General features: G+C 42.1%; 1 protein-coding gene across 1 annotated transcript in view; it reads right to left on the minus strand.

Annotated features, from left to right (window-relative positions):
• Positions 1 to 25,112, minus strand: part of DNAH9 (dynein axonemal heavy chain 9) — a 380,960-nt gene that overhangs the window by 226,331 nt on the left and 129,517 nt on the right. Inside the window, exons 29-33 of the mRNA XM_003818106.6 lie at positions 16,043 to 16,200; positions 12,757 to 12,895; positions 9,979 to 10,266; positions 7,297 to 7,507; positions 2,115 to 2,242 (exon numbers count right to left, since the gene is read on the minus strand). Of these exons, the coding sequence (XP_003818154.4) occupies positions 2,115 to 2,242; positions 7,297 to 7,507; positions 9,979 to 10,266; positions 12,757 to 12,895; positions 16,043 to 16,200 (924 nt within the window). The remainder of the gene's footprint in view (positions 1 to 2,114; positions 2,243 to 7,296; positions 7,508 to 9,978; positions 10,267 to 12,756; positions 12,896 to 16,042; positions 16,201 to 25,112) is intronic.

Here is a 25,112-nt window from a genome sequence, read left to right on the forward strand (position 1 = left end):
CTATTTAATACATGGTGCTGGGATAACTGGCTAGCCATATGTGGAAGACTGAAACTGGCGCCCTTCTTTACATGATATACAAAGATTAACTCAAGAGGATTAAAAACTTAAATGTAAAATCCAAAACTATAAAAGCCCTGGAAGACAACCTAGGCAATACCATCTTGGCCATAAGAATGAGCAAAGATTTAATGACAAAGATGCCAAAAGCCATTGCAACAAATGCAAAATTGACAAATGGGATCTAATTAAATTAAAGAGCTTCTGACAGCAAAAGAAATGATCAATAGAGTGAACAGACAACCTAAAGAATGGGAAAAATATTTGCAAACTATGCATCTGACAAAGGTCTAATATCCAGCATCTATAAGGAACTTAAGCAAATTTATGAGAAAAAAACAATACCATTAAAAAGTGGGCAAAGAACATGAACAGACACTTTTCTAAAGATGACAATTTTTGTGGCCAAAAAGCATATGAAAAAAACTCAACATCACTGATTATTAGAGAAATGCAAATCAAAACCACAATGAGATTCCATCTCACACCAGTCAGAATTGCTATTATTAAAATGTCAATAAAAGAACAGAGGCTGGTGAGGTTGTGGAGAAAAGGGAACACATTTATACACTGTTGGTGGGAGTGTAAATTAGTTTATCCATTGTGGAAAGCGGTATGGTGCCTCCACAAAAGCTAAAAACAGAAATACTGTTTGACCCAGGTATTTCATTACTGGACATATATCCAGAGGAATATAAATCATTCTACTATAAAGACATATGCACCCAAATGTTTATTGCCACACTCTTCACAATGGCAAAGACATGGAACCAACCTAAATGCCCATCAATGACAGACTGGATAAAGAAAATGTGGTACATACACACCATGGAATACTATGCAGCCATAAAAATAATGAGATCATGTTTTTGTTTTTTTTTTGGGAACATGAATGGAGCTGGAGGCCATTACCTTAGCAAACTAATGCAGGAACAGAAGACCAAATGCTACATGTTCTCATTTATAAGTGGGAGCTAAATGATGAGAACTCGTGAACACAAAGAAGGGAACAACAGACAGGACACTGGAGCCCCCTTGAGGGTACAAGGTAGGAGGAGGGAGAGGTGCAGAAAATGTAACTATTGGTACTGAACTTAGTACTTGGGTGATGAAATAATGTGTACAACAAACCCCTGTGACATGAGTTTGCCTACGTAACAAACCTGCACATGTACCCTCAAACCTAAAATAAAAGTGGAAAAAACAATCAAGTAGTCTCTCCAGGAGAGCATACTTTTATTCTAACAATCCTGTAAACGTTAAAGGCATTTTAAAACTTGTAATCTGGACATGCTCTCTGAACAAGCTTACAAACAGCTACCAGCTTAACAGCCACCAGCTAGTTTTTGGAGATGGAGTTTTTCTCTTGTTGCCCAGGCTGGAGTGCAATGGCGCGATCTCAGCTCACTGCAACCTCTGCCTCCGGGTTCAAGCAATTCTCCTGCCTCAGCCTCCTGAATAGCTGGGATTACAGGCGCCTGCCACAACGCCCAGCTAATTTTTTGTATTTTTCGTAGAGATGGGGTTTCACCATGTTCGGCAGGCTGGTCTTGAACTCCTGACCTCAGGTGATCTGCCCGCCTTGGCCTCCCAGGGTGCTGGGACTACAGAGTTTTCATTGTTTATAAAAAATAAAATAGCCTCTCAATGGAACAATATTTGCCACCATGAAAGATGTTTGACAGGCTTGGAATGTTTCTGATCTTCAATATCTTTACTCTAGAAAAGCATAAAAAGAAAAAGTAAAAAGATGTGAATGAATGACTTAAGACTGCTTTGAACTCTAAATACTAAAGAGTCTATGTGCAGAACATTCTGATAGAAATTATAATAATGCCAAAACTGGTGTGAGCCATGGCAGTACCATTGATGTAAGCAAAAGTTGCTGCTGGGAATTTATCAGTGCAGAGATGTGTGGTGAAGATGCTGATGATAGTTCCTTACTCTGAGCCAGCCATCACGTGGAATCTAGATTTGCAAGTATGCCTGCCACACTGGGTGACTGGTTTCACAGGTGATTAGAAATGATCTAGGGATATCCCCCAATTTCATACCTTGTTATCATCCATGACAGTATTCAGGGATTCAATCCACATTGGATCTATGTCGCCGTCCAGTAAAATCCACTTGGGCCCATCATGGGTGATGTTGGCAAGCTCCCGCATGATGGAAGAGAACAATCCTAAAAGGAACCACTGATACCTTATTTTCCATTTCTTCATTAATCCTCTTTCACTTAAACATAGCTTTCCCCTTTAGCTACAACACACAGAAGGGGGCGTACGTGGAACATGCAACGGCAGATCAGACCTGGTTTTATTTTTATTTTATTTTACTTTTATTTATTTTTTTTTAGATGGAGGCTTGCTCTGTTGCCAGCCTGGAGTGCAGTGGTGTGATCTCAGCTCACTGTAACCTCTGCCTCCTGGGTTCAAGCGATTGTCCTGCCTCAGCCTCCTGAGTAGCTGGGACTAGAGGTGCGTGCCGCCATGCCCAGCTAATTTTTTTGTATTTTTAGTAGAGATGCGGTTTCACCATGCTGGCCAGGATGCAGATCTGGTTTTATATCTTGCTTTGCAAAAACCTAGCAGTGCCCAAGGTGCATTCTCCCTGTGCTTTAGTCTAACTTTTCATGACATTAACAAGAACAAGAACAACTCCTGATAGTAAAAGCTTTTTAAGTGACAAAGTGGATCATTACAGCAAGTAACTATGACATGATGAAACTACATTAAACTTTTTAAGGTAGAGTTTTCATGCTTTGTAATTGCAGTCTTAGCGAATCTTGCCAAACACAAGCTTTGGAAAGCGGCCCATCTGATTCTAATTGTCATTACCTGAAATTTATATATTAATTTGGGCAGAATTGATTTTTATGATATTAAACTTCCCTAGTTAATAGTATGGTACATCTGTTCATTTATTCACATATGGCTTTATGTCCCTAATACATTTTTACAGATTTTAAAATATATGTGTTTGGTTAAATGTGTTCCTAAATATCTCATGATTTTTATTGCTACTGTGAAAAGAATTTTCTCCTCCTGCACTTCTATTTTTAGTTGACTCTTGCCAGTATTGAGAAAAGTTACCAAATTTTGTGTATTTATTTTATGTTCAGTTGCCTTTAATGAACTTTCTTATTAATTCTAGTAATTTTTCAGTAATGTCTAATACATTTTCTAGGTATAAAGTTGCATAATAAACAAAACAATAATTTCTCTCCTTTCCTCTAATTTTTTTTTCTTTCCTCCAATTTATACCATCTATTTCATTTTCTTGTCCTATTACATTTTCTAGAACCCCAATAAGCAATAATGTTGACAATAGGCATCCCTAACTTGTTCCTTATTTTTCATGGAAATTTACTGTATCATTATTCAGAATGCCTTTGTTTTCATTTCAGCTTTAGGTACAGAGCATTTATTATATTTTAGGGGTTTCCTTCTATTTCTACTTTACTTAGAATTTTCTATTAGGAATGAATTGCATTTTAAGTATCTATTTAGTGATCAAATGATTTTCCCCTTTAGTTTGTTAATGTTTTGTGTTAATACTGTTAAAAACAATTGCTCTATCCCTACATTCCTGGAATAGCTTTTACTTGGTCAAAGGGTATTATTTTTTGAGATACTGTTTGATTCTCCTTACTGATATTTTATTTAGAATATTTGTGTCTATATTAATGAGTAACATTGGGGTTTTTGGCTCCACATAAAAGTTGGTATTAATATTATTCTTGCTCTGTAAGATAATTTCAGAGTTATCTTTTCATAATTTTGAAATTATCTGTTTTTTGCTCTACTCTTTTTTAACTTTTTCTTTTCACTAGTTTACTCAATTTTTCTACTTCTTAATGAAGAAATTTTATTAATTTATATTTTGCTAGGGGTTCATTTATTTCTTTTAGTTTTTCAAGTATGTGTCATCAATTAAATATTTTCTTCTACTTTAGTCTTGTCTGTTAATTGCAAATTATATGTATATTTACTCTTTCTTCCCGTTAATCACTCTCACAATAGACTTATCTTATTGGTCTTTACAGCGAACCAATATTTACATTTATTTATCTTTTATATAATCTGTTTGTGTTCCTCCTAGTGACTAATTTCAGCTTTTATCTTTATCAGTTCCTTTTCCGTCATTTTCTTTGTGTTTAGTTTGAACAATTTCTTATGATGAATATTAACTTCCTTTACTTCCAGCCTACCTTTTATAATAAAGTGAGTTTAAAAAGTTTTCCCTTAGAGGTTTTAGATGGAGCCCATAGGTTTTCTTGTATGAAGTATTTTTTTATTGCATCCTAGAGAGGTTTGCAATTAAATTTCCTTTTTGATACAGGAATTAAGAGAGCATTTCTTGATTTGCAAGTAGTAAAATCATTTTTGGTGACTTTCTTGCTATTTGTTTCTAATTCTATTCCATTATTATCAGAGAATGTGACCTGTAAATTGATATTGTTGAATTCATTATAGCTTTCTCTGTAGCCAATTACATTTTTAATTTTTGGAAATGTTACATGAACCAACCAGGAAAGGAATACTTTCTATTTATGGGATAAAAAGTTCTATAACTTTGTATTATATTGAGTTTGGTGATATAATTGCCAATTCCTTTATGTACTTATTTTTCTGTTTACTGGAATTAATTTTGAAAATAAAAAACAGATAACAAATAAATAAATAAAACTAAAATAACCTGTTAATTTGTATTCTTTTAAAGTTATCCACATTTTTTTTTTTTTTTGGTAGACATGGGGTCTCACTATGTTGCCTAGGCTGGTCTCAAATTCCTGGCCTCAAATGATCTTCCCATCTTGGCCTCCCAAAGCACTGGGATTATAGGAATGAGCCACTGTGCCTGGCCCCTAAACATATTTTAAAGGCTATGTTCCATTTACTTCGAACTTACCTTGCTCAGTGAACACAGACTTGTGATTATTATATCTTCCTTGTCAATTTTCCCAAATTTAATGTATAAATCTAATAAAATTTTAACTAGAATTCAGACTTAAAAGTTTGAATTATATTATTGAGCTTATATTTAACATGAAAAAAGAAGTGCTTGAGACAAGACAATAAAATTACAAAAGATTACTGAGGAGGGACTTACCTCATTGGATATTAAAATATGTTATAAAATGATTGTAACTGAAATAAAATGACATTAGTATAGGATTAGATAAAGAGGTGAGTCAAACAGAATAGAAAGCCCAGAATCAGATCTCAATATACATATGCAATTTAGTAAATGACAAGCTGGTGTTTAAATTCAGAGGGAAAGGATAGTTTACTTAATAAATGGTACGGTTACAATCAATTATCCATCTGGAAGGAAATAAAGTTGATTCTGTACCCTGCCTCATACTAAGCCCCAACATAAATTCCAGATGGATAAAAAATGTTAATGTAAAAAGAATCTTTTTTGACCAAATTTATGATACTAGATCAGCAGCTGAAGAATTATAAACTAATAGAAATCCCAGATGCTAAAAAGACTAGACAGGCATAATTTCCTTTGTTAAAAAGAGCATGGGAGAATAAAGTGTCTATAGACAAAGAATAGGTTGGGGAAGCATTAGCAATGCATGTGACAGATAAGGGGTTAATATCTTTGATATATTAAAAAACTCTTGGCCTGGCATCATGGTGGCTTACACCTGTAATCCCAGCACTTTGGGAGGCTGAGGCGGGAGGATCATGAGGTCAGGAGATTGAGACCATCCTGGCTGACACGGTGAAACCCCGTCTCTACTAAAAATACAAAAAATTAGCTGGGTGTGGTGGCAGGCACCTGTAGTCCCAGCTACTCGGGAGGCTGAGGCAGAAGAATGGCGTGAACCTGGGAGGCAGAGCTTGCAGTCAGCTGAGATTGCGCCACTGCACTCCAGCCTGGGCGACAGAGTGAGTCTCTGTCTCAAAAAAAAAAAAAAAAAAAAACTGTTAAAAATTGGTAAGAAAAACAGGAAATAAAACCACACAAGAGCAAATTACTAAGATCAATAAGAAGGAAAGATGCTAAGTCTCATTAACAGCAAAATAAAAATTAGACTCTGGTTGTTAAATCCTTGTGTTCTAGACCTCAGATGAAAGCTCCTAAATTAGAGAAATCCAGAGAGTTTGACCCGGATGTGGTCAGACATTGAAACATCAGGAAGGAGCTGAGATTTCCTCATTCCAGAAGCTACATAGGTTTTAGAAAGAGGTCCTCCTTATCAGCTCAGGGACCTCTTTTTTTCCCCCTCAACTTTCTTTTCTGCTGTCTTCCAGTGCCAAACGACCCTTTACAATGTCTATTGGTGAAGTTTAGTTCTTTGAAGGTAAGGCTGAGATCAGCACCCAGCAAACACAGGGTTGGGGGCCTCTGAATCACTGTAGAAAGGAATATGGCTCTAGGGGCCCTCTTGAGATTGAATGGATAATCATCAGGGGCCTGGCATGGGCACAAGGTTCTGTAGCATGCAGCTTCCCCATCACTGCTGGGGCAACATCAAATAGGGGAGTCGTGCCCTTTGTAGGATGCCAGACTGCACCACTTCTTTGGGAATGAGCCGTGGGCTTCCCTACCCAACACATACTTGAAGTCTACTGCCAGGCAGCATTAACACTCTACACCACGGCTCGTACTCCAGAGTCAGTGAACTACAGCTGAATGCCTATGTTGCTTTATCTTATTTATTTATTTGAGATGGAGTCTTGCTTTGTCACCCAGACTGGAGTGCAGTGGCACGATCTCGGCTCACTGCAACCTCCACCACCCGGGTTCAAGCGATTTTTCTGCCTCAGTCTCCTGAGCAGCTGGGACTACAGATGTGCGCCACCACGCCCAGCTGATTTTTTTTTTTTTTTTTTTTTGTATTTTTAGTAGAGACAGGGTTTCACCATATTGGCCAGGCTGGTCTCGAACTCCTGACCTCGTGATCCACCCACCTCCGCTTCCCAAAGTGTTGGGATTACAGGCATGAGCCACTGTGCCCAGCCTGCTTTATCCTCTTTAAATGCACTCTCTAAAAGGCAGCTGGAAGAGGTCCCCAAGGAGGGAGAACATCTGAAAAACTGAAGTTCCCCTGCAAGCCAAAATTGGTTTCTCCCTTTCTACTCGCTTTTTTGTCTCCTTCTGCGGTCCCAAACAGATCAGTCCAATGTTTGCTTCTGCAATTCACCCAACTGCATCCAAGCCCGCCACAGGGACTCTGAGGCTAGCAGAGACTTTCTCCTGGGAGAATCCCATGCTTACCATCCTTCCATTCTCGTGTGGCTGGATTGATGATGCCAAAGAGCTCGTCATTTGTGACTGCTTTGGGATTGAGGTCAGTCCAGACGGGGCGCCGTTTCATGATCTGATAGGTCTTGTGCAAGGACCTCAGCACCTGTGACTTGCCGGTACCAGCGCCACCCACCACGAATACAGAGTGCCGCACAGCCAGGAGCTCCTCCAGCTGGACCACCTGAGGAGGCAGGAAATTCAGCCAGAGGGACCAGCCTGTGACTCACCTGCATCCCAACTGCTCTTCTGTGACCCCAGCTGGTGTCTGAAGTGAGACCTGAAGTCAACAGAGGAAGAGTTATCCACCCCAAGATGTCAGGAGGTCTGAAATATAGGGGCAACATGATTCATTTGTTCCTGTATTCATCATTCAGTTATATAATTATTAGTCACCAACCAAGTGCTACAGAGTGTGCCAGGCGAGGGGGATTCAGATGTGATCCTCCTGCCCTCTGTGATCTTATAGTGTGATGGAGAAGAAAGTCATGTGGACAAATTATTCTAAGGTAAGAGGATAAGTACTATCTTAGAGGTATTTATAAGGTGCTGTGGAAACAGAGAGGAAGGAACAATTGATTTTGTACACATAACTTACAAGTCCCCACAACTTAGAAGTTCAATAAAACACATAAGAACTTTCAGCTTATTACTCTATTCTTGCTTTGAATAAATTCACTTTTCTTAAGGTTCTCTTTTCTGGGAGACTACTGACTTCCAGCTCTAATTTGAATTGATTGCTTTCTAGGCCTGCTAACGGCTGTCATTTCGGGATTTTTTTTCTTGATTCTTGATTTTTTTGAATCTCACAATATTTTTCTTGTTTTTCATTCTTGTTTTGCTGTAGTATGTCCTCAAGTAACTTACTCAAAAAGAGTGCATAAGAAGTAACATTTATGAGTCTGAGAATATCATGGATGATAATTTGGTTGTATAGAATTCTAGTCTTGAAATCATTTCCCTTAAAAACTTTGAAGGACTGCTTTTCTTATTCTCAAATATCCAATTTAGCTGACAAGAGATTCTGAGTTCCTTTTAAATTTCATTCCTTTCCTGGATCACTTGTTGATGTGGTTTGGCTTTGTGTCCCTACCCAAATCTCATCTCGAATCCCCATGTGTCAAGGGAGGGATCTGGTGGGAGGTGGTTGGATCATGGGGGCAGTTTCCCCCATGCTGTTCTTGTGATACTGAGTGAGTTCTCACGAGATCTGATGGTTTTATAATCAGCATGGTGCAGGGAGGAGGTGTAGCATGCAGAACAGAGCATGGAGTCTGAACTTACACTTCATTTCAAGCCCTTGCTCCTCCACTTGATTTGTAGCAGATTGTTATTTAATTAGATCTGTGATAAATGTTACAAAGGAAAAATGCACTGTGCAAGGAAGACAAAGGGTGTCTGCAGCTCTTTATTTCCCCTCCACTCTTTCTCTCTCTTTCCTGCTGCCTTGTGAGGAAGGACTTGCTTCTCCTTCACCTTCTGCCATGATTGTAAGTTTCCTGAGGCCTCCCCAGCCATGCAGAACTGTGAGTCAATTAAACCTCTTTCCTAACTACCCAGTCTCAGGTATTAATACACTAGTACTACCTCCTCACTTAACTAGGAGACTTATTCTTTTCTCTTGACTCTTGACCTCTGAAATTGCCTTGTGATGTGTCACTGCACAGATTCATTTAAAGTCATTCTGTTCAGTACTGTCTTTCCAATGTGGATACATGTCTTTCCAGCTCTAGTTATCTTTCTGTTCTTTTTCTAGAATTCTTACTGGTAACATGTTGGATAACCTAAATTGATCCTCTATACATCATCTCACCTCTCGCACTTTCTGTATCTGTGTGTGTGTGCATGTGTGAATATTTTACCATACACACACATACACAATACATAATACTGCTTATAACTTTATCCTGGGATGTTGCCTTTATCTTCCCATCCTCTCACTGGATTTTGAATGCCACAGATGATACAATTTTACATTTAAAAGAGGTCTTTATAATTCTCCAATAGTGCTTTCTTTGTACAATGGCATCTAATTCTTGTTTGATGGATATCATTTTTTAAAATTTCCTTCAAAGACGCTAATTATAACTTTAAAAATATTCTCTTTGTTATTTTCACTGGCTGTTTTTGTTGTGTGTGTGTGTCTGTGTCTGTCCATCTGTCTTTATCTTGCGTGTTGTCGGGTTTCTTCAATATCTGGTAAGCCTCAAGGTTAAATAAGGAGCTGTGCTGTGTTTTCCAGGAGGCTGGGAGGGGTATTCTCCTCTGCTGGTTTTGGGTGTTCTCTTTTGCTGGTCTCTATCCAGGATAGTAGGATTGAGTGGAGGTTCTGTAGATGTGGCCAGATCTTGGCCTCTGTCTTTGTCCTTTCATTTATGGGTGAGTGAGCAGATAGTTGGCATTCAGGCTGAGGTACACCAAACAGAATGGAAGGGCTGTAAAGTAAGGATCCTCCAACTTTCCCTTGTATTCCCTACCATGCATTCCACATTGTGGGTCCCCAGTTAAGAGTGGTTGAAATGAATTGAGTTATTACTAACTAGATACATATTTGTACATCTAAAACAACCCTTTGGATTATGGATGAAGGATAACCCATTATCCTGGACAATAAGTAAGAGATAGAGAAATCCTGGGAGGAAAAACCACATGTACCTTGAGCACAAAGTTGTCCTCAGCCTGGAGCTTCAGATCCACTATCGCCTTCCTAACCAAAGCTTCGAAGTTGGGGTCTCTCCTCCGGGGGACATCCAGGGCGGGAAAGAGGTCCCCGATCAGGCCCATGAAGATGGGCATGTCATCAGTCACAATCTTGGGGATGTTGAAATCCCGCAAGGAGCGCATCAGGACCTGGTCCTCAGGCCGGTCAGGGTCTCCTCTCTTCAGGGATCCTGCCACCACCAGCACAGACTTGATGGCCCGTAGGCCCCAGTCGTAGTGATCCTGTGGGCAGTGTTAGATCAAAGTGACAGAGAGACAGAACACCATGTGCTGGGGTGAGTGTCTGCAGAATCATAGATATCCTATGAGCATTAGGTCACCTCTGAAGCCTGGACAGAGACGTGGGAAGGGATGACTTAGAAAATCATGATCCCAGAATTTAGTTCCTGGTCTAACACTTGCTACTTTTCCAGGTGTGATGACAGCAGGGCAGACACAGAACATACAAATGATGTGGGGGGTCAGAGAGATCAAACAGAACCATTTTCAAACCTATCTGGCTACTCCTTGCACACTCAGCAGGTAGAATTGGAAGGGCTGTCAAGGAGGGAGCCATGTTAACTCTTAGAGATGGTAGACGCTGAGCTTACATGTGCCACCTTGGAGGCCTGCACATTCTATGGGAAAAGAGGTTTAAAGAATAGCTCCTTAAAGTGGGTTCTGTCAAAGATGAACCCCCTGGTCACAGTGCTGCTAGTACGGTCTGTGGGAGAGTGGACCACACTGCTGATACCAGGCTTCAGGTGGCAGCATGGTGTGGGAATGAGCTGTAGTGGGCAGAACAGAGCACGGAGTCTGAGCTCAGACAGACTTCTGTTCAAGCCCCAGCTCCTCTACTTGATTTGTAGCAGATTGCTACTTAATTAGAGCCATGACAAATGCTACCGAGGAGGCCAGGTGCGGTGACTCACACCTGTAATCCCAGCACTTTGGGAGGCCAAGGCGGGTGGATCATCAGGTCAGGAGTTCGAGACCAGCCTGGCCAATATGGTGAAACCTCGTCTCTACTGAAAATACAAAAATTAGCTGGGGTTGGTGGTGGATGCCTGTTATCCCAGCTACTCAGGAGGCTGAGGCAGGAGAATCGCTTCAACCTGGGAGGCGGAGGTTGCAGTGAGCCGAGATCACGCCACTGCACTCCACCCTGGGCAACAGAGGGAGACTCCATCTCAAAAAAAAAAAAAAAAAAAATTGCAGCCAAGGAAAAATGTGCTGTACAATGATGACAAAGAACACAGCGGCTGTACCCAGGATATGGATCAGACTTCCCTAAGGAAATGGCATTAAAGAAGACCTTGAAGGAGTAGAATTCAGTCAGGCACAGATGAAAAAGAAGTGCAGTCAAGGCAAGTGAGAACAGGATGTTCACAGGCTCAGGTGAGAAGACAATCAATTTCAAGGAACTCAGAAAAGATCAATGGAGATGGAGCATCACACGACAGGGAGAGAGCTGTGAGCCACTGCTGTTGAGGTAGGAGGAGACAGAACACCCTGCAGTATTTAGCAGAGAGTGATAAGGACATTGGTCTCTATCTTGGGACCAGTGAGGAGCGTTTTTAAATAATCACTCTAGCAAGTGGCTAAAGAACAGATCTGAGGAATTAGAAAAGAGGTGGAAAAACTAGTAGAAAGGCAGTTGCAATAGTTTAAGCAAAAGATATGGGTGCTTGGAACTCAAGTGGTAGCAATGAATAGGGAAAGGAAATGAGACTTGTCTGAGAAATATCCAGAACATAGAATCATTAAGGGTTCATTTAAAATTATATATAGGGCTAAGGAAGAGGAAACGGTCCAGGGTAACTCCCAGGGTCCTAGAGTTAGCAAATGAGTGAATGAGGGGTCAGCATACTGAGGCTGGGAACACAGGAGAAGGAAGCTTGGGCTTAGAGCTGACGGAGATCAGCTTTAGACATGCTGAGCTGGAGGAGCTTTTTAAACACTCGGGGGAGCTGTGGTACAGATCATTGAATGTACAGGTTTAGGGCTCAGAAGAGAGGTTTGGGATAAAGCCGTAAAAGTGGAAGTCAACGTTGGGAAAGAACCTAGAGAGGGGATACAATGAGAAAAGCAGTATGAGGAAAACAGGATTTTCTGCATCTTGGACAGACTCCACATGGCTGAGAGAGCCTGTTTTATGGCAGTAAAGGTGATCAAAACAAGATAATCCCAAAGCTCATTGGGGACAGCCCAGGGAAGCTTGGTCATCTGTACTTGACAAAAAGAAATTCTCCGTTCAAGGCAGAAACCTTGCAGGTAATGTTTTGCTAAGGTGCAATTTTTCTGTGAATTTCCTCCTGCCTTAGGTGGAAGCTACAGGTAACGCCAAGCAACTATGAGAAGCTCAAAGCTGGTTAACACCTAACCTGCTTCCCTAACCCTCCTCATCTATGTCCCTTCAGGTACAGACCATTTCCTCCAGGGGTTTTTATTGGCCACTCTAATGTCTCTCATGGGACGCTGGTGTCTGTGACGTGTTGCTAAGTGTTCTATTACAAAATGGAGTTTTGAGGTTAATTTTGAAAAATGCAGAGCTAAAAAAGTGAACATAAATCATTATTATGGAAGTGTTCAGAGGTTTCGATATGCTTATGGGTACAGTGACTTTCTATGAGAAAGCTTGAGTATGTTTTCCTAATACATTTGTTCCAGAACTTTTCCAGAGCTGGGGCTGTTGCATGGTGCTTGGTTGTACAGCCTCCCTAGAGATCCTACCTGTTTGGAGAGAAGCTCTTTGCACAACTGGTAAAGAGTGATGAACTTTCTGGCTAATGACTGGGCTTCAATGAATCCTTCTGCCACCAGCATGATTTCACAGATCAATTCAAAGTCTGGAACCACCATTGCACAAGGCCTGAGTATAGAAAGACAGAAGGCCCAGTCAGTTTCCCAAGTACAGTGTTGAAGAGGAGACTGCAAGAAAATAGGCACTGGCCGAGATCACACATGGAGGCATCTGTGAGTGCAAAAATTCATGGAAAGACCTGAGCCATTATTTCATCTAAGACTTTCAATTTATTCTATGTGCTGCTGCAGTTAGCATGAAGACTTTCAACTTAGAGATGAGTTAGCTAAGGATAAAGGAAATGAAGTCGCCTTCTTAAGGGGCTGGATAATGTTAGCAGGCAGGGGCAGACTTGGAGCTACCACTCAAGTCTTGTGACTTGAGTTCAGTGTGTCTTACACAAGGCATGAATTAGTAAAGCAAATTGCCTAGAATAGATTCGAGGCTTAGAATAAGGAATTGAGTTTCTCTGGGTATCTACAACAAACTGAGAGTTCCCCTATTCTTCATCCTCAAAATGTGTGTCTCCTCTAATCCTAAACACCCAGGGCTTATCCTGTACTTATTTGAACACAAATGTAAATTTCTCATGATGAGGCCTAAAGTATGTATTAAGTGGGTCCAAAAGTAATTGTGGTTTTTGCCATTACTTTCAAGAAACTGAGAGTTCCCCTATTCTTCATTCTCCAAATGTGTGTCTCCTCTAAGCCTAGACACCTAGGGTGTATCCTGTACTTGTTTGAATACAAATGCAAATTTCTAATGATGAGGTCTAAAGTATGTATTAAGTTGGTGCAAAAGTAATTGCGGTTTTTGCCATTACTTTCGATAGCAAAACTGCAATTATGTTTGCACCAACCTAATACTTATTAACCCTATCTTGACACAGAATGGCATATACAATAATATAGAAAGGGATTTATAGAAGGCTTTGTTGTATTTTTTTCCTCTGGCACTAAAAACATTTGATTTTAAAATTACTTACATTTTTTTAATTTGTTGGGTATGTAATAGGTTGTTACATTTCTTTAATTGCATTTTCCCTATACTGATATGAAATTTTCAAAAACATTTCATTCGAGCACATTTTTTTCTTGAAATATTTTACATTGTATTCAAATTCAAAGGAGCAACCAAATGCTTAAATTCTCAAAATTATTTTGCAACCTGAACATACGGGTAAATATACATTTGTACAACAGAACACTATGTAGCCATGAAAAATAGTGGTGTGAAAGGAAAATTATATAATGACACAAAGAAACATTAGTTAATGAAAGTAGGATACTAAACTATATATAGTCTGATCCCAATTTTGAAAAAGAAATGCGCTACTGTTGCAGTATTGGAAAAAAAAATGCCAAATGGTTACACTGATTGTTCCTGGATGACAGGACTGGGGGCGGGGAGGAGCAGGGGCTCTGGGTTCAAACTCTAGCATTCTGCCGCTTACTAGTTGGTTCACTAGCTAACCCTAGTAACTAGGGTTACTACCCTGAGCAATTTGCTGAATACATCTGTTTCTTCACTAAACACTGGAGAAACTAGTACTATCCACCTCATAGGGCCTTTGAGAGAATTAAATGTAAAAGTAGATGTTTGTACTTACTATTTTGAAAAATATGTTTATTTCCAAATTTCCTTCTATGGGTATGTGTTATGGACTAAATGTTGTGTGCCCCCAAAATGCAATGTGATGGTATTTGGAGATGGGCCTTTGGAAGGTCATTAGGTTATGAGGGTGGAGCGCTACCCAGAGAGCTAGCTCGTCCTCTTTCCTCCATGTGAGGATACAGCAAGAAGGTGGCCGCCTGCAACCTGGAGGAGAGCCCTCACCAGAGCCTGACCGTGCTGGCACCCTGCTTTTGAACATTCAGTCTCTTAGAACTGTGAGAAATAAATGTCTGCTGTTTAGGCCGCCCAGTCTGCAGTATTTTTATTATGGCACCCTGAACTGGCAAAGACAATTCCAGTCAGCAAAAAAATTCAGCAAGAAAAAAAGGTAAGAAAGAATTCTTATCTGGGTGATCACCTACTTCTATAATCATTTGTAACACAAGGCTTATTTAATAATTACTTTGTAGAAACAAATGGTCAACAAGGCAGTTTTGTGTAGCACCCGTTTAGACAGCTTGTTGGCATTCCAGCAGCTCTTGCTTAACACAGGGACCTGGCTGAAGAAGGAGAAGCCCCCGTCACTCCAGCGACACGGGAATTTGCCATGACTAAGAAAGTGAAGCACTCAGGGAGCTGCCCAGCGATCTCCTATGCCTCTGGAAATCCAGTAAAGTGTTGACAACCTCTCCGGACAGACAGCACTGTGTTTCTCAGTCCAAAAATGAGACAAAACAGTTTTGTCATAGCACCCCACAGTCTATCTCACTCAGGTAAAAGTTCAGTAACCAGAAGATCAGAAGCCATGAAGCATTCTTCAGTTTTCTCTTTGTTGGGCCAACTTTTCTTTTCTGGAAAAAGAATGCAGCCTCCAGCTACTTCGATGAAAGGTATTTGTGTTTTCTTATCAAAATAAAGAAGAGTTTAAAATATGGCAATGTCCACCGGTAGCAAGGGTGAAATAAAAGAGGTGCTCTCATGCGTCGCTACAAGGAGTGTAATTTGGTACTACTCTTTTTAGAAAGCAATTTGGCAATGTGTATCAAGAGCCTTAAAAATGTTTCTACCTATTAACACAGTAATTCCACTTCTGGGAAGCTAGCCAAGGAAAATAATCATACATACGGAAAAAAAAGATTTATATGCAAAGATGTACATTACAGCATTATGCATAAATTTATTTTAAATGTTAGAAAGTCTTAATATTTAACCATGGGGAAGTAGTTAATTACATTGTAAACCATGCACTTGATAAAAAAGTATGCAGCCATGAAATGAGATTTATCAAGAATATCTAATAGAAGAAAATATTTAGGATATGATTATGAGAGACTATGAAATAAAAAAAAAACAACACAAAACTATGTAGACCGCAAATGCAGGCTACCAACGTATGGATTTAAAATGTATATACAGAGGAGAACAGAACACAATTAAGCAAAAAGCAATTTTACTGCATTAAAGACATTAAAGAAGGTTGTTAAAAATCTACTTTTCCAAATGTTCCAAATTTTCTTTAAAATATATGTCACACATTTTAAGTGGAAAAATGAAAGAAACTTCTCTTTTGGGGCTTTTGCATGGGGCAGAACTGACACTCACCTGAAGAGAGCCTTGAGGTTCTCTGGCAGCTCTGTGCGGCCAGCATAGCCTGGGTTCATGGTGATGAAGATACCGACAGAAGGATTCAGGTTGATCTCCTCCCCAAGGAAGCTGAACCACTGCTTCTTATCTCTAATCGCATCTTGAATGCTTTTTACCTGGTGAACCAATCAATCAGTGAGAAATTCCTCAATTGCCTTTTAGTGGAGGGATCATAACTAAAGCTGGAACCCCGTAGTCAGACACAGCACGAAGAACTGTCCTGTGGACCCTTTCACTGAAAGACAGGCATGATGACCACAACCCAGACCCTTTACTGACAGGCCCTGGTTGCATGTCTAAAAGAAATCTGGCCACTGCTAGGCACAGTGGCTCATGCCTATAATCCCAGTGCTTTGGGAGGCCAAGGCGGGCAGATCACTCGAGGTCAAGAGTTCAAGACTAGCCTGGCCAACATGGTGAAACCCCATCTCTACTAAAAATACAAAAATCAGCCAGGTGTGGTGGTGTGCATCTGTAATCCCAGTTACTTGGGAGGCTGAGGCAGGAGAATTGTTTGAATCAGGGAGGTGGAGGTTGCCGTGAGCCGAGATCATGCTACTGCACTCCAGCCTGGTTGACAAAGCAAGGCTATGTCTCAAAACAAAACAAAAAAATGAATCTGGCTGCCCACATCCACATTTATGACACTGTGGCTAAGAGCATGGGAGGGAACAGCAAACAGGTGTTTAACTCCCTGAATGTGGGTTCTCTCTGTAGTAATGGCTGAAGTGTATTAGGGCTGACCACTGGCCGGACACAGTTCTGACCACTTCTCATGTATTAACTCATTTGAGCTTCACCATGCTTGGAAGGGGGCACTTCAATTACATCATCCCCATCTCTGATAAAACAGAAGCATGGTGAGATGGAGACACTTGCCCAAAGCCACACAGCTACTAATTGGGGCATCAGGATTTGAATCCAGGCAAATGGATCCTGGAGCCTGTGCTTTCAGGTATTGTGTGATGGTGAGGATGCCATAGTTACCTGCTGAGCTTGTTCTAAGTAAATGAAATAAAGTCTGTGAAGTACATAGCCTAAAGAAAAATGCTTAGAAATACCAGCTAACATGAGGGATATCCATGTGACCATCCTCATCACAACTGTGGTCCCTGTCTTGGTTTAACTCCTCATAGCCATCCCCCAGACTATACCTCCAGAACAGGTGACCCTTTACAGATGGAGCAAAGGTAGGCTGGGTCAGACCCAGAGGGCTGTTAGTGCTTTTTTCTTTAGAAAATCAGACTTTCTCTTAAATGTAGACTGGAGTCAGAGGAGGATTTATCCTGAAGCTTGGCCCAGTCAGATATATGTTCTAGATTACTCTCTAGCAGTGGGAAGAGAGGCAGAAGTGAAATTCAACCATTTATTGTCACACCTGGTGCTTGGAAATGCATAAGCAAAAATGATCAGCAACAGAGAAAAGATGAAAGGGACACACTTTCAGGCTAGCCCACAGCCTTGTCCAGCCCGGCCCCAGAAGGTCTTTGGGAATTTCCAGCCTCTCAGGTTCTCAGAAGCAAAACCCAAAAGCTGGGGCCGGTGCAAGGTTTTGAATGAGCCTCAGCAGGTCGGCTAAGTCCAGGGTGCTAGAAGAGCAAAGGGTAGCCTAGTTCTGTGGAAATGGGGCTGTAGAGTTGTGTGTGTGAAACGGTGGGAGGGGTGGGGGGGCAGCTGGACCATCTACCACTGGGCACGGCTGTCTCCAGAGTACACAGTTTGCCTGGATGCATGACAGTTCTACAATTAGGATTCAGCTCCCTTCCCAGAGTGAAGCGCTAATGACTGTATGCGTTTGAGCTCACAGCAATTAGTTTGAAACTGAGACTTCTTTTCTACGTGCAGAATATCAATGCCATCCTGGCAGAAGCAGGCTTCAGCAGCCAGGACGCTGGCCAAACAGATCAAGCTCTGCTGGTTTGCGTGGGGCTCACAGCCCAGCCCAGCTCTGCCATGGAGCCTCTTGCAGCCTTCATCACCCTGCAAGTTATGTGACTGGCAAAGGCTGGTTCTCTCCTTTGTCCCCAGTCTTCCCATCCATAAAATATACAGAGCACTCGCCTTATTAGGGAGTGGGAAAGCAAGTTTAATTAGCGTTTATAAGTTGCTCTGCTACCTTTGGGCGAAGACTAAGGCACGAGCCTGGGACCTTTTCTGCTGTTCATTCTGACTCAGCATTCTCTCTCGAAACACCGAAGCCCAGAAACCTCACGCTCAGCAAGAATTTATGATGCACTTTTGGATTGGAGGCATCTGTGCTTTTGTGTAAAATTCTGTAGAGGGGCTCTTGAGGGAGAGTGTTGAACAGACTCAAAGATGCAGTTAATGTGGGAGCATCGGTGCTCATAGAAATTTTGGTTAGGCTGGCTTGTACAGGACAGGCTTTAGCAGCAAATGCGGTCCGCAGAGCAAATCACTGGAACATAACAATGATCAGGGTCCAAGAGGCCTTGATAACATCCAGGTCCTGGGAAAGGCCAGAGGGTCTTTCAGGATGCTTGGAGGCAGGGAGGGGGAAGTGGAGAAGCAGGTGAACTAGGGATGTATGGATTAAATGCAAGCCCAGCCAGAGGGAAGTACACACACAGGTCGTTTGGCAACTGATAGCTAAGGCTGCCAGGCACATCTCACCCATTGGGATCTGTTTCTCTATCGAAAATGCATCGTTTTCTGAAGATCTTAAAGCCACAGTGAATAACAAAAAATAGTAACTGACATTTTTGAGCACTTAATATGTACGAGGGACGATCCTGAGTATTTTCTGTGAATTATCCCATCCCAAGCTTTTAACAGTTGTCTAAGATAGGTAGTCTCAGATCTTCATTTTACCGATGAAGAAACTGAGGCAGAAGGCAGTTAAGAAACTGTCCTATGTTTATGTAAGATGTTAGCATTAAGGGGAGGCTAAAAGTGAGATATGTAGAAATTCGATGCTATTTTTACAACTTTTCTATAAATCTAAAATTGGTTCAAAATAAAAAGTTAAAAGAAAAAAAAGAAACTTGCCTGAAACCCCACAGTTGGTAAGTGGAGCAGCTCAAGCTTAAAAGCCAGGCAATCTGGTGCCGAAGCACATGCTTTTAGCTACTTCCCCCAAAGGCTCTTGTACCAGAAGGAGTGCTGTGCCAGCCACAGACCAGTTTCTCATCAAACATATACGTTTTCAGAGCAATTTGTTTTACTCTGAAAACTATCATGTTTGTTATAATTTAGAGGCATACTTTCCACAAAATAAGAAAAGACAGTTTTGCCACCGATTAAAAAGACAAATAATCACGCCTGTAATCCCAGCACTTTGGGAGGCCGAGGCGGGCGGATCACGAGGTCAGGAGATCGAGACCATCCTGGTAACACGGTGAAATCGCGTCTCCATTAAAAATACAAAAAATTAGCCAGGCCTGGTGGCACATGCCTGTAATCTCAGCTACTTGGGAGGCTGAGGCAGGAGAATTGCTTGAACCTGGGAGGCAGAGGTGGCAGTGAGCCGAGATCGCGCCACTGCACTCCAGCCTGCATGACAGAGTGAGACCCCATCTGAAAAAGGAAAACAAAAACAAAAAACAAAACAAAACAAAACAAAAAAACAAAACAAAAAAAAAAATGGAAAGCTATGTAGGAACCAGTGTTCTCAACTGGGGATGAGTTTGCAATCCCTCTCTCCCAGGGGTCGTGTGGCAATGTCTGGAGACACTTTTGTTGTCACAGCAAGGAATGGGGGTTGCTGTCGGCATTCAGTGGGTGGAGGCCAGGGCTGCTGCTCAACATCCACAATGCAGAGGATAGATCTTCACAAAATAGAATCATCAGCCCAAAGCATCAATAGTGCTTAGGTTGACAAGCCCTGATGTAGACCAAACATTTTACCAGTGAGGACTCTGAGGCTGAGAAGATATAAGGTACTTAACCTCCATCCCACACCACGTGTCCTTGGGTCCAAACCAATTCCCATGCAAATTCTTAGCTCTACCTCCAAGATAAATCAAATCAGAAATTCTGGGAATGGGGTCCAATGAGGTGCGTCGGAACAGGCCCTCCAGGTGATTCTGATGCACGCTGAAATTTGAGAACCACTGCAGTCCAGTCAATTCTTACATTTCTACTCATCCCTACCTCTGCCCACATGGCCCCATTCATAGCTGCATACTGACCTCCCTCTCTCAGACGGGAGGGTGTTGAACAGACTCAAAGATGTAGATAACTTTGGAGCATTGGTGCTCATAGAAATTTTGGTTAGCCTGGTTTGTACAGGACGGGATTTAGCAGCAACTGAGTCTGCAGAGCAAATCATTGGGACTTAACAATGATCAGGGTCCAGGAAGCCTTCACAAAGTCTGGGTCCTGGGAAAGGCCAGAGGTTCCCCTCTCTCCCTCTCTCAGATGAGCCTGGGTCCCCCACTTCCTTCTGCCCCACCAGGCCTGGAGAGGCTTTGCCCCTGCAGAGCACTGGCTGGGACAAACTGGCCTCAGTCTTGGGGGTCTTGATGTGAACCCAAACTCTACAGTCCTCAGCGGTGTTTTCCTCATTTTTCAGTCTCTCTCTCAGCTCTGGTTCTCAAAATTTGCTGAACGTGTGAACCATGTGGAAAGTTTTTAGAAAGTACCGATACACTGGTCCTATTCCGCAGGAATTAAATCAACATCTTTTCGGGGTGGACACTGTGCATTACTATTTTGTAGAATTACCCAGGCCATTCTAATGTGCAGCCAGGGTTGAGATGACTGTGCCAGAGTGGCACAGTCTCCGATTTTATTGTGCGTAGTAATCACTGGAGGGTGTGTTAACATGAAGATTCTGTTTCAGCAGGTCTGGGGTGGGGCCTGAGACTCCGCATTTCTAACAAGCTCCCAGGGGATGCTGGTGCTGTTGGCTCACAGTTTGAATAGCGTGGGGCTACATGACACCAGCCATGCCTGGCACCCTCTGCTGTCACTCTCAGGGCACCTACCTGAAAGTCAGTGAACTGTTCTTGCCACTGGGCCACGCTGCCCCATCCCAGTTTCATGGCCCACAATTGCCCCTCAGCCAGATGGTTTTACTGTCTCTTTCCAGCCTCTATGGTCCTTGCAATTGCACATCTTTGATGGAACTTATTTTCTGCCTTATCATTTGGATAATTTGCCTAGGTTTTACTTTTTTTTTTTTTTTTTTTTGAGATGGAGTCTTGCTCTGTTGCCCAGGCTGGAGTGTAGTGGCATGATCTCGGCTCACTGCAAGCTCCACCTCCCGGGTTCACACCGCCATTCCCCTGCCTCAGCCTCCCAAGTAGCTGGGACTACAGGCTCCCACCACCATGCCTGGCTAATTTTTTGTATTTTTTAGTAGAGATGGGGTTTCACCGTGTTAGCCAGGTTGTTAGCCAGGTCAATCTCCTGACCTCATGATCTTCCCACCTCGGCCTCCCAAAGTGCTGGGATTACAGGCGTGAGCCACCGCACCTGGCTAGGGTTTACTTCTATATATTGCAAGCCAGCCCTGACGTCCAGTGGTCAACCTTGTTATCTGCACAAGCCTTGTGTGCCCGTCTGACCATAAGAGCTGCATTTCTTGCATGAGGATGACATCTTTCCCCTCATGACTGGAAGCTGCTGATCACAGAGGGTTCTGTCCCTGTATCCTCCCACTCAGGCTAGGGCCTTGTGTCTGACTCACTCAGTGAAGTATTAAGGCCATGCTGTCTCTGTGCAGGTGACATACTTTAAGGAGGTCATGGGCTAGCCCTATGCTACTGGGATCTTGGCTTTTTCTCGTCACCCCTCTACCTTGGCCCTTCTATTCTAGGAGAGTGGCTCATTTTGTGGTCCCCTGTGGTCATTCTCTTTTCAAGTCTTTGCCCCAAATGCCATGTGCTATTTAACATCCTCCCTGGCCCGCTCCACGCTTCCCACTGCAATGGCAGATTGAAGTCTGTTGCCTTCAGGAAGTGCAACCCACTCACCACTTTTTAAACATTTTAACATTTCTGTTTTTTTTTTCCCATTAGACTTTAAGCTTCTCTTTAAAGGGTGTTACATGGGAAGCTCCCTCGGCTCTGAGACTGGAGCATTTGTTTGGTGCTTGGAGTACTTGGAGCCCTGCTATGGTGGGCTCCCAAGTCTTTGCTGACTGATCTTCTGCTTCTACTTGCTTCCTGCCTCTGCCCAACCCATTATTGGGGCTTGTAATGCAGGGAAGAGAAGACAGTGCCAGGAAGGCCTGGCCACAGGGCATGGAGGGGAACAGGGCATTGGGTTGTGTCCTTGTGGCACAAGTCCCCAGGCGCAGATAACCCAAAGCATAGACAGCTGATTGCAATAGTAAAGAAGAGATTCCAGAAAAAAGTAAGTAATATCTTAGACATTTTTTAAACAGCAGAGTAATTTTTTTTTGGAATTGCCACACTGGTGTTTTTCCCAAGTGGCTATGTGACTTTGCTTGACCAGTCTCATGGAGACATGAGAATGTCCACTGACAAAGACGCTGTGGACCAGCAGCATAATCGCTTCTGTAGGAGTTACTGGGAAGAGGAGCACAGACGGACAAGCAGTGGAGAGGAGGAGAGGGGAGGGTTGCGGAGAACTGTCAGCAGCTGGTGTGGCTTCTGAACCAATATGCCAGCCTGGATTGCCGTGTGAATAATTAAGTGCAATTTTCTCCTTGGATGGGTATTCGATTTCAAATGTTACCTGCTCAGATTTTGCCTGGGCTGTTGTCAGACCACTCTCTTGAGAAATGTCTCTGATGGGTATATTCCTAGATCAGAGTGTGACAGTATCAGGGACCCCCCAGTTAAACTTATTTCATTTGATTCCAGAAACAAACAGGAACTAAGTGATCTTAGAGAATGCATTGCTGACCTTGTGTTGAGCAGCTTCAAAATAAAGCAAATTCAGTGTCTATCTACTATCCAGGGACAACAATGGCTGTTGGGCACTGCCTCATTGATTAGTACATTGTTAAGCTTGATAAGATAGCTCGAGGTTGGTCCAGCTCAGAAGGAGTGAAGGGCATAGAGAAGACCTGTGAGAACTGTAAACTAGTTCAACCATTGTGGAAGTCAGTGTGGAGATTCCTTAGGGATCTAGAACTAGAAATACCATTTGACCCGCCATCCCATTACTGGGCATATACCCAAAGGATTATAAATCATGCTGCTATAAAGACACATGCACATGTATGTTTATTGCAGCACTATTCACAATAGCGAAGACTTGGAACCAACCCAAATGTCCAACAATGATAGACTGGATTAAGAAAATGTGGCACATATACACCATGGAATACTACATAGCCATAAAAAATGATGAGTTAATGTCCTTTGTAGGGACATGGATGAAGCTGGAAACAATCATTCTCAGCAAACTATCACAAGGACAAAAAACCAAACACCGCATGTTCTCACTCATAGGTGGGAATTGAACAAAGAGAACACATGGACACAGGAAGGGGAACATCACACACTGGGGCCTGTTTTTGGGTGGGGGGAAGGGGGAGGGATAGCATTAGGAGATATACCTAATGTCAATGACGAGTTAATGGGTGCAGCACACCAACATGGCACATGTATACATATGTAACAAACCTGCACACATTGTGCACATGTACCCTAAAACTTAAAGTATAATTTAAAAAAAAAAAAAGAGAAGACCTGTGAGACCAGGATGTGAACCCTTTTTCCCTGCCCTGTGTATCCCAGCTTCTACTTCTCTTCAACCCATTTCCTGCAGTGTTCAGATAATAATGATGGTAATCATCCTCATCACTACCACAACCATCATTATCACTATCATCACCACCATCACCATCATTGCCACCACCATCCCCCTCATTCTTACCATCATAACCACCATCATCACCATCATTGTTAACATTATAATCACTGCCATCATCATCACTGTCATCATCAACGTCATCACTGCCACCACCATCATCATGACCACCATCACCCCCACCATCATCATCACTATTATCACCATCATCACCACCATCACCATCATCATCACTGACACCATCATCATCACCACCACCATCATCATTACCACCATCACCATTATCATCTCCATCATCATCACCATCATCACCACCACCATCATCATCACCATCATCACCACTACCACCATCATCATTACCACCATCACCATTATCATCTCCATCATCATCATCATTAGAATCATCACCACCACTACCACCGCCATCATCATCATCAGCATCACCATCATTAGCATAATTATCACAATCACCACTACCATCATCACCATTAACATCATCATCATCATCACTAACATCACCACCACCATTATCATCATCAACAAAGCATTTATTGAGTGACTATTCTCTGCAGGGCTTTAAAAAAACAGTGCTTTAGAGATATAACTCATTTAAAAATTATTACAACTGCCTCAAGGAGGTGCTATTATTAACTCCCTTTACAGATGTGCACCTTGAGACATGGATATGCTCAAGGTCACACAGCTAGTAAGTGGCTGAGACAGCATTGAACACTGGCATTATTCCTTATTCCAGGTTGTGAAGTGACCAGCCAAAGGTGAAAGCAGCCAGGAAACATATTTGATTTCTTATAAATATCTGGATGTCCGCTCTCTCTTTAAAACGTAAAAGATCTGGCAACACTCAGCTTACATCCTTACAAGGCAGAGGTGTGCTGGTAAATTTTTAACAACCAGCTCTCCAGGAGAGCAAAAATGCCCTTGATTTGTAGAATTTGGCAGCTTTCATGATGGAAGGACTCTCACCATAGCCCATTTCAAGCTACACTCATGTGATGCCACTGACATGCACACAACCAGCTCTTTCAAGCCAAGCTGGTCAAGGGTTTCAGTCCAAGAGTGTCCAGGCTAGCCATTTGTCTTCCTTCCTCTACTAACTGCTGCTGAACAGAACAAACCCAAAGAAAGGGAAAAACCATATTTCACCACTGGAAACCACGGAATAGCCTCACGTTCTGGCAACTTTCAGAGCTTCATCAAGGAACAGTTTGGACAAGAGTCAGTGGCTGTCAAACACAAGAGATGGAAAGACAGGCCACCTTGG

The sequence above is a fragment of the Pan paniscus genome, chromosome 19 (genome assembly GCF_029289425.2).
Source record: "Pan paniscus chromosome 19, NHGRI_mPanPan1-v2.0_pri, whole genome shotgun sequence".
NCBI lineage: Eukaryota > Metazoa > Chordata > Mammalia > Primates > Hominidae > Pan > Pan paniscus.